This window comes from Crinia signifera, chromosome 1, assembly GCF_055691185.1.
Source record: "Crinia signifera chromosome 1, ASM5569118v1, whole genome shotgun sequence".
Lineage (NCBI taxonomy): Eukaryota > Metazoa > Chordata > Amphibia > Anura > Myobatrachidae > Crinia > Crinia signifera.
In genome coordinates, this window is record NC_139217.1 from 351662392 (window position 1) to 351672999 (window position 10608).

A 10608-nucleotide genomic window follows, 5' to 3' on the forward strand; every position below is an offset into this window, starting at 1 on the left:
CGCGGCCATGCCCACTTCTCGTCCCACTGCAGGCGGGACATTGAATCCTGCCTGCATGTTCTTAGTCGAGCAGACGAGAAGGGGACAGGGTCACGGCTGTCGTGACCCCCAGATTGAATACCCCCTTAGTCTTTCTGGGTAAGCTAAGTGATGTAGGCCATGTACTATTATAGTTGTCCTTCTTTGTACAGTCTCTAATGTATTTAAATCCTGCTGGAGATATGGCCTCCAGAACTGGACACCGTATTCTCCTTAGCCTAAAACAGTGTTTCTTGATTTCGTAGGCCAGATTTCCTATATCTACAGGATACACTTACAGCCTTATCTCTGTTTCTGGGGGAGCTGGCGATCCCCCTGCCTTCCGAACTAGAGTTTATGGAACAAAACCTGAAGTTACAATATGGTCTGACACGAGAAAACCATTCAGAACATGGAACAAAACTTTGATTCCTTATCTGGGAAAATAGATGTGGCAAGATTACTGAATATCCAGTTAAAAACAAATTCATCTCTGCAAAGCACACTTTATGCTCACATGTGATCATGTTACAGTTTTGCCCTTGTGGTAGTGGACTATTTAATGTTTCATAGCCGAAACATTTAAAAAAGGTCAAAAGGTGAAATAAAACTACCAAAACGTAGGAACTAGCTGCATACATTTCTACAATGCTAAAAGGGATATCTCAGGGTGTTTTCTAGGATACTTTAAACTGTATGTAGAACCACTGCATATCTTGTTATTAAGGGTCACTAAGCAACCATATCCACTAACTTTCATAGTTCATAACTACACAAAACTTGAAATCACTCTCCTCCTCCTAGCCTGGAAGGTTACAGAAGGGAGAAGTGAGTTACATATTTATTCAGTCAAAAGCTTTTAAAACATTTCTTGGGAACTAGGGTGAATAATGACCACTTTTATGGATAACCATTGTCTTCCACTTGGAGTAATTGCTACATTTTCCCATGACAACTGGAATATAAAAACTCCTCCTTTGTGCATTTTGGATTGCACTTTCTTTAAAATGTGTGTGATAGGTAATGTATGGTGCTTTCTCCAGTGCCATAGGAATTTGCTTGATTAGTGTCAATATTTGGCTTCACTACAACCTATGGCAGCTGGGCATGGAGAGCAATTTTGTACAGTAGGTTCATATGTATTAAGCCTGGGGAAGAGATAAAGTGGAAGGAGATAACGCAACGCACCAGCCAATGAACTCTCAACTGTCATTTTTCAAACACTGTCATTAGCTGGTGCATTCTGTCCTTCCACTTTCTATTCACCAGGCTGAATACATCTGCCCCCAAGTCTGTAACTTGACAGGTAGGACTTGATTGGCCAATGATAATGTACCAGCGGCTTTATCACTTCACCAGGCTTAATAAATCTGCCCTAAAGTCGCTTAAATTATAGGCTTAAACACTAAAAGATGGAATATGCTGCCATCTGGAAAACTGTGTTTGTCAGTGAAGAGACTGTAACAGTTGCAACCTTCTTCTTGCTCGCTGTACCACTTACTCAAAGCCAGGTTTAACCAACATCTGATTGTCCAATTGTTCCTGAGCTACAATTACCTTGGGCTGGTATTTAATGCTGGGAGTTCTAGTTCAACAGTAATCCCTGCCCAATCCGTTTCCTTTGGCTAGAGCTCCATTAACTTTAAAGCAGCCCTTTGTATTCCCAATTGGTAGCATGGTATACTACAAGTCTCCACACTGTTTGTAGGCTGTATTTAATTGTGAAGCCTCCCTAACACTCAGTTTCTTTGCTACTGATGGAGATAATGATCCATTAAAAGGGAAATCTGTCAACAGGCATACTAGTTTTGGGAAGACTTGAGGCCCATACGCACTGGGCGACTTTGAGCTGAAAGCAGCTCAATCTTATCTTTTGAGCTAAAAAGATGAGCAAAAGGGTGGGCGGCTTTCCATAGCTTCCTGCTATGGAAAGTATTCCACCCCTGGGACAATCGCTCAGTGTGTATGCACTGAGTGATTTTCCCCATTATCGGTCAGCATACACGCTGGGCAAAAATCACCCAGTGTGTATGCACCTTAACGTTAAAAAAAGAAATAAAAAAATGACATCGAACCCAGCATTAGCCAACAGCAGATGAGTTTTCCATATTATAAACCAGCTGCAGAATGGCAGCATTGTACCTTGCAGAATATTTGAGACACACCACTGGAATTACAGAAGTCTGGTTTGATTGCCAGGCACTGCCTGATAATGTTTTATGTACAAAACAAAAGTCAATAAACAGTTTTCTTACAATTTTTGTGTCAGTTTTTGCGCAAAAATCTCAACAGCTTACTTAGGTAGGAAAGATCCCTGTCTCAGCCAACATTTATGCTTTACATGGTAACTCTATTGGAAGAAAATTGTATTGTGAGAGTTACCACCCCAAGCCTGGCTAGTCACAGCGAGAACTTCTATTCTTTCCACATGCAGATTTCTCACCTGCATTCATTGCGCAGAACAGACTTGTTTTCCTGTTTCTACAGTCCATGATACATACAAATATAAAACAGAAGCTGCCACAGACAGGCACCTGTAACAGATAACAACCTCCACAAACTCATGAAAAAAGATGTTGAGGGCTTTGATCAGCATTAGCAATTCTAGGTCGCAGAAACAAACACTGACCATATAATCGTACACTTGATTTGAATCTTTACAAGATTTGTAAAAGTCCATCATGTCCCTTTTCCTCCCAAAAGAGAAAAGTCTGGTTTAGGAGTAGAGACCCTCCTGACACAGTTCACTCGGCCACTGCCACAGCATGATGAAATGTATGACGTTGCCATAATTTCCGAAAGGTATGTCCTATGTCCACATGGGAATGTGCACCTCCTCATGCTCCTGGAGTTCCTGCACTGCTTATTAGGGGGACAACACCCTCCTGCATAGTGTTTGGGGTGTGATTGGACGGCACTTCAATTGTATTCTCATCTACAATATCACACGTAGGGTTTGAGAAGGCAGACAGTGGTAAGTTTATCCTCTGGAGATGCCTGTCCTCCACTTCCTGCTCATGCTGTCTCTTTAAATCTCTGCCCCTAAATGGGAAAAAAAAACATGATCGTTAGCGACATGGTTTCTTACAAACTGGAAATTTGGGATAGTCTTGACAAAAGTTAGAACAAAATACAGACCTTTTGTATATGTATCCAACCACTATGCCACTTCCAATGGCTATGATTACCACCACCATTAGAATTCCCAAGACATAACCTGTGATATCAATAGATACAAATTCATGTAATTCAACAATATAGACACAGAAGCATTATACATGCATTGGCTTCAATAAATAGCATATTTAATCTGTTTCCAGGGTTGCTATACCTTGCCAATGCCTACTTTCATAACTGTTGACTGTCCTAGCAGCTGTCAGCACGCAGTAGGGATTTGAGGGTGTCATGACAACCAGGCCATGCTTCCTGGTGGCAAGAGATGTCTGAGCTTAAGCTTGCCATACATCTACAGATCAATTTGTCAGATTGGGCTGGTTGGAACAAAAACCTGGTAATATCTGAATAACAGTTTGCCAGTTTTCCAGCAATTCGAAGCAAATGGTCAACTGTCATCTGCTGTCATCCATTACCAGGATTTTGTTCCAACCAGCCAGATCGGACAATAAATCTAAATCTATTTTTCCACCTCAATAAATCTGTAGATGTATGGGCAGCTTTACACATAAGTGTGCAGTAGTGAGCACCTCACCCCCTTATGTCAGAGATCTCATTAAATGTACTAAATATACTTAAGGCTGAGTACACATAAAAAAAAAAAAGAGTATATTGTGCACAATCAGTATTCTTGATGATTGAGTGCACGTTTGGCGGGTGACCTAACTGAACAATATCAATAACATCATTCAGTGTGTACACACTATCTAGTTTCACCAGATAGTAAACTATATCAGTGATGCCACTAGTCATCTAGTGTGTATGTTGCTTAAGAAATAACTTCCCAAATATAATACAGCATTGTTCTTATCTTATGTGCATGAATTTATTATATTGCACCTAGTCAATGTTCCCTATACATTTTCTTTTGTTTAGAGTAATGATGTCATTATGAGGTCTACAAGATAGTAAATAATAATAAAAAGGGTACAGTGCTAATATCCTACCTAATGTTCCCAGGTCCTTCTTTTCACGGGGGTTGACTTGCACCCTCTCGCTAATGCTGATCACAGGCTGAGCCACATTGACCTTCTCTGGTAGCAGAACCGGATCTTTGTTCAGAGTTGTTGATTCCCCTGGAATATGTGATGGCTGCACTGTTGTCATCTGCTCTGGTGTCGGATGTTCGTTTGTAGGAACTGTAATCATAAATGAAATTAAGTCCTAAGTATATGTCTCCTTTCAAAATGCACATAAAGATCGGTGTTTGTGTAGTATCACGGCTCCCACGATGTGCATCATATATGAAAAAAATCGCATGCCATCACATGCGATGAGATGCCATTTTTCACAGAAATCATTGACATGTGTTAAAATCATGTTAAATGCACCCCAAAGGGCATTTGTTACTGTAGCACCCCCACTATGAACGCCAACCCGAAGCGTGGCGAGCGCAGCGGTACGCGTCCTACGACCTTTTCATACCCCCATTATCCACGTCGGCGTGGAGTTGAGAATAGAAAGTGTGGCGAGCGGACGCTTCGGGCTCGGTGGCTTGCTGCACTCGCCACACTTTCTATTCTCAACTCCACGCCGACGTGGATAGTGGGGGTATGAAAAGGTCGTAGGACGCGTACCGTCACCGCTCGCCACGCTTCGGGTTGGCGTTCATAGTGGGGGTGGTACAGTGTGAAAAAAGACATTTGGGGTGCATTTAACATGTTTGCTACAAATTTAAATGCATTTGGATGCATTTGTGATCAAAATCGCATGCCATCGCATGGCATGCGATTTTTACAACAAATTCATAAAAAACCCGGAAAAGCACAGGTTCTTAAACTCGGTCCTCGGGGCCCCACACAGTGCATGTTTTGCAGGTCTTCTCACAGAATCACAAGTGAAATCTTTTAAAATGTGTCCATGAGTAATGAATGCACCTGTACACCTGCCGGGTGACCTGGAAAACTTGAACTGTGTGGGGTCCTGAGGTCCAAGTTTGAGAACCCCTGTTGTAAAGTATTAGTGAAGTCACACAACAGTCACATATATTTGTATCCCACACTTGAAATAATTGCTACACCATTGCACTGAACACTTATTTTTTCCCTATACATCAATAGTGTTTGTTTTGCAGGAACAGATTAGCCAGAAGCCAGAACAATAATTGCTCTCCAATAGTATTGCGGAGGGTTATCTACATTAGGAAATAGAGGGGGAAAAAACAGGACACTCCCTCTGCCTACTGCTGTGGGCTGAGTCTAATGCCAACCAGGTGAAAGGATCTCTGATGTCACAAGCATGTTACAACAGAGGGAGGAGCAAGGTCAGAACATGGGTCCCCAAATGTACACTTGTGGGTGTTGTTTTGCTTCCCACATTTTGGGCATGGGGACTAGCTTTGCTCACCACCTTATTACTAAAGGCAATAGATGTTTGCTTGGTTAGTGACAATGCCAGCCCATCAACCTTTCTTCTCCCTCTGGAGCCACGTGTTACGTGGTTGTGACATTAGAAGTCTTTTAACCCACTAGGACCTAGCAACCCACTGATATGGACAAAAGCTGTTGTTTTATATTTAGAAGAACAAAATGGCAGGAGTCCCTAATACTGAGATTAGGTTTCTGCACAAAATAATTTTATCAAAAAGACTGTTTAGTCTTTTTTCGGATGCAGTTATTTTCTCTGAAGGGTCTCTTATTAGTTTCTTGTTGTTTATAGGGAGTTATGTATTCCTGCTATGCTGGTGTTATAAGTGATGCCATTTTCAGGGTCTCAACATTTGATGTGCATTTATTATTAAAGGGGTATTGATCATTGCATGGAGAGATTTAAAGTACTAACAAATCAGCTTCTATCATGTTACAGGCTGTGTTTCCATAAATTACTTATTTGCGAGAGGTAACTGGAGTTGATTGGTTGGTACTTTATATCCACCAGTTATATTTCAAACAGACTAGAATATGGCATTTTGGAAGTCATTGATTAGTACTTTTTGTCCACTTTCTCTATCACCAAAGCTAAGTATATAGATGCTTTTATCTTTGATAAATACCCCTAATCATTTCTACAAGCATATGTCCATTCACCACTTATACCAGAAACAAAAGTTTGAATATTCTATTTTACAGCCTATATAACAAATACTATTAACTAATGGTAGACCGGGAGGGAGGATATGAGCCTGTAAACCGGTTTACATGGATTATAACACTTGTGTTTACACGAATGTAGCCAAGGGGTGTCGTGTGTCATTTGAACCCCCTTTGTTTAACGAGGTAGAGACGAATGTTAAACTTCCTATCCAATAGAAAGTGAAAAGGGAGCTCAGCGACAGGAGCTTCCAATCACTTCACAATTCTACTTATGGGTGGCGGCCAAATCTCATCTCCACCCTCAGACTCTAAAGAGAAAAACAAGATCACGTGACCAAGGTAGCATGCTGGAGATAACAGGGCTGATACAGGGACCTGTGCGGTGTGCAAGTACAACTAGGGCGTGTGTACCGAGAACTAATGGGAAAACAGCATCGCTATGGGCACTTGGGCAGGTGTACATGATTATGCACCTACGTGACAGTCACAACAACAGTTTTGCAGCCTACTGCAATGCATATAGTTATATGACTGGATAAAGTCTATGCCTAGCTATGTAACATTGCTCATGCAGAATCACGGTGCTGCTGTGGTCAGATCCAGAGCTATGCAGCACGGTCCACTGTAGACAATGGTCATCCCTCTGTGCAGGTGTCCTTAGTGTGTGTGTGTGTACCTGGTGTCCCGCAGACCAGCTGGTAGCCCAGGAGCAGGATTAGGAGCTGCAGAGCCATCGTCCTTGCTGCGTGCAGTATGTCGCTGCTCTCTGCCTCTCGCTGCTGTACCAATTCTGTTGCTGCTGCACACAGGGTTGTTTTTCACTTCAGCTGCTGCTCCTCCCCCTGCTGGTGCTGACATCACACAGGAGCCTCAGCGCTCTGACAGCCGGAAACGTCTGCACTGCATAATGAATTGCATTGGGGATGGGGGAACTTACTTAGGTTCTATTTTAACAGGTGTGTGTGGGTATGTGGGCACCGTCGTGTATTTACTGCCATAGAACACATCAGACTCATGTCATGCGTTGCGCATAGAATCTCCTGGTAATACTCAGGCAGCGTGCGATGTGACTCGCTTGGTGGCATGTTTGCCCTGTGTATGCAGAGAAGACAGGCTGCCTTTCCTGTGCGGACACAGCTGAGTGCAACGGTGCCGCACATTTATAGCCAGCACACGGCCATTTCTGCGCCCAAAAATGTGTCATGTTAATGTCTGTATAAGGTGTCGTCTGTAACCGCCTATGCTGGGCGCCTGTCGGTGGTGACCTTGATGCTGAGTACACAGGCTGTGCTGCTGTTCTAGGAACTGGGGTGAGGGAGGGGGCAGCTCCCTGGTACAGGTGAGCCGGGGTGAGGGAGGGGGCAGGTCCCTGGCAAAGCTCAGGCACTGGTGAGGGAGGGGGCAGGTCCACGGCATAGCTCGGGCACTGGGAGCCGGGGAGAGGGAGGGAATAGCTCCCTGGCACAGCTGCAGCAGAATAGCTCAGGCAGCAGGAGCCGGTTTGGACAGGATCTGTGTGTGTGCTGCATGCTCCTCCTCTGTGTCCTCCAGCAGCTCAGACTCATCCGTTATTACACCGCAGTGCTGTCTAGCATCCTGTCCTAGGCTCCATAGCTCTCCCACAGTTACCGGTTCCATAGCTCATTCTGGGGCAGGTGTGAAGCCTGGGGAAGAGATAAACTGGAGATAAAGTTAAATGAGATATAGCACCAGCCAATCAACTTCCAACTGTCATTTTCAAACACAGTTCATTGGTATTTGGCTCGTGCTTTATCTCCTTTCACTTTGTCTCCAGTATCTCTTCTCCAGGCTTAATACATCTACCACGCTACATGTTGCCATGTCGTCATTGAAATAGGATGCACAATTTGTGCTTGGACTTTGATCAGACACTGGTTTTGCTATGGCTGGGGTTTTTGTGTCATTTATTTACCTTTATTTAAAACATACAACACAAATGCAAACAGATTGCTAAGCAAACAGGAGTGTGTGCAGTGTACTGACCATAGATGTGCTGCTGGCTCATGCATTGTTTGTTTGTTTTCACCACATACAATAAATGATGTGAGAAAACAATTTGCCAGGGCCTGGATTTTTAAACATGGGACATTCGTCCACAAAAAAATGACTGCATTGTCACGTTCTGTCCAAATCTATGTTTTATAAGCAAGACACTAAAACCGGATAGTCAGATTGCCAGCCCGGACAGGCTCACTGCAACAAACTCTGTAATTCTGGAGCTTCAAGTGCTCGTCCATGTCTGGACAATGGGCCGTATTGCAGGAACGGGATGGGGATGTATAACGCAGGTATGTCTGGACTTCTGAACGAGAGAGCCGCGGCAGCTGCATGGATACATGTTTCCTAGAACGGCGCCCACTAAGCAATTTGCTTAGTGGGCTATTCTGCGTAGTGAAATTGCATCGCATCACATGGGCCATTTTAGGGTCATGCGATTTGCGATGCGATTTTCCTATGTAATTTATTCACTGCTCTCTCAGCCCCGGGCAAAATCGCATGTCATTTTATAGTGTGTTTGATGCCATGACATTAGGTATGCAATCATATGATTGTACTGTATGTCTCCAAAACTAGGTTTAACGCACCCCCCAACTATCCACGTCAACCCGAAGCGTGGCGAGCGCAGCGGAACGCGTCCTCCGACTTTTTCACTACCCCACTAGCCACGCAGAATACATGTAAAGTAATCTGCGTCCCCTAGTGGGGCTCGCTGCGCTCGCCACACTATCTAAAGTCAACTCCACGCCAACGTGGATAGTGGGGTAATGAAAAAGTTGGAGGACGCATTCCGCCGCCCCTTGTGGGGCTCGCTGCGCTTCGGGTGGGGGGGTGCGTTACATCTATTTTTGGGACATACAATCATATTATTGTATACCTAATGTCATGGCATCGCACACCCTATAAAATCGCATGCGATTTTGCGGGACATGAGATGCGATATTGTGTTGTAAAAAACAAAATTAAATGAAAAAATCGCAACGCATCGCATGCCGTTATAATGGCCCAATGGACGTGGTGCCAAGAAACAAATACCGTTGCGTGACATCACACCCAGCCACTGCGACCCAGAACATGGCTGGCCTGGAGCAAGCACATTATTGTGTAGCGAAGCACTCACACCTTAGCAATGTGTCAGCTAATTTTTACGGGTGCATCATGGGCCAGGAGCAAGATAGCAGGGCAGCCGTGCCCTGTTCTGGACAGCTTTTTTTTTTCTTTTACTTAAAACTGCTACTAGGTATGAATCAGGCCTTATGTCCTGTCCAGGTTGGTGTCTGTGATCGCTGTCACCAGAGAGGGAGAGATTACAGCCTCCCCATATGGTTGGTATAAGTGGAACGTTCCATACCATATGGGGAGGCTGTAATGTCAATATCTGTCACAGCCACCCACCCCAGACAGGACACCACTCCCAGAACTAGGCAGATGGACGACAAGCACTACAAGCTCCAGAATGGCAAGTTTACTGCAGGGAGTTAGTCTAGTACCACATTCCAGGGTCTGAACAATTACGGATTTTACCTAACCCCACTTACAATTATATAAAAACAACAAAAATAATTTTTTGGGTTGCACAAGACGGAAAAAAACCAGAGCTGTATAGATAATTTAGTTATACAGATGCATATTTATCACAAATAAATTCTTCATTGGCTCCAAGCTATAACATATGAAAAAAATATAAGAATTATTTTACACACATAAATATTCTGTCTGCATGAGCTCTATAAACCAATGAGAAAGCTCATTGTCCGATAAACACTGATTTAATCATCTTTAATAAAATGCCAGAAGGTTCCCCGTAGATGGCCGATTGCAGCCATGCACTGCAAATAAAGATGCTAAACCAAAAGTATCAGTGAAAGCAAGACCTGATTAGACAGGTAGCATGAAATCTGCAGGCCCAGCCTCCAGTTTATAAATTAGATGGACCATATTTCTGATACCTGCTTTATAGGGACTTCTCTCTAAAGGTGCCCACGGCACATACGATCTGCTTACGACTGCAATCCATCCGGACTGATCACACGTGCGACCTGCTAACATGTCTGAACTAGGCCCAATGTGGCAATGATGTGTATTTGACTTGCATTCGTTAAGCGACCCACCTAATCTTTTGATCGTTTAATCCAGGCATGTCCAAACTATAGCGCTCCAGTTGTTGTTAAACTACAAGTCCCATCATGTATTGCCACAGTTTTGCTTTTATTGAATGATAAAACTATGGCAAGGCATGCTGGGATTTGTAGTTTCACAACAGCTGGTGGGCCATAGTTTGAACATGCCTGGTTTACTCAATCGCTTTGTGTGTGTGCATGATATTGTTTGGCCAGGAGTGTTCTGGATTTCAAGGGAAATTGGG

At 43.6% G+C, this 10608-nt stretch overlaps 2 protein-coding genes across 3 annotated transcripts in view; one reads left to right on the plus strand and one right to left on the minus strand.

Moving 5' to 3' along the window:
* The window catches only part of LIMK2 (LIM domain kinase 2), a 41317-nt gene extending 39042 nt beyond the window's left edge, over nt 1-2275 (plus strand). For both annotated transcript variants that reach the window (XM_083147693.1, XM_083147702.1), the window contains exon 16: nt 285-2275. In XM_083147693.1, coding sequence (XP_083003819.1) covers nt 285-447 — 163 coding nt within the window. In that variant the 3' untranslated portion in view covers nt 448-2275. The remainder of the gene's footprint in view (nt 1-284) is intronic.
* On the minus strand, nt 2201-7576 carry PIK3IP1 (phosphoinositide-3-kinase interacting protein 1). The gene is made up of 4 exons (XM_083147729.1): nt 6901-7576; nt 4140-4331; nt 3157-3235; nt 2201-3060 (listed from the first exon to the last, which is right to left on the minus strand). Exons 1-4 carry the CDS (start codon nt 6956-6958, stop codon nt 2856-2858), a joined length of 534 nt encoding a protein of 177 aa, XP_083003855.1. The 5' UTR covers nt 6959-7576; the 3' UTR covers nt 2201-2855.
* Between the last annotated feature and the right edge of the window lie 3032 nt (nt 7577-10608).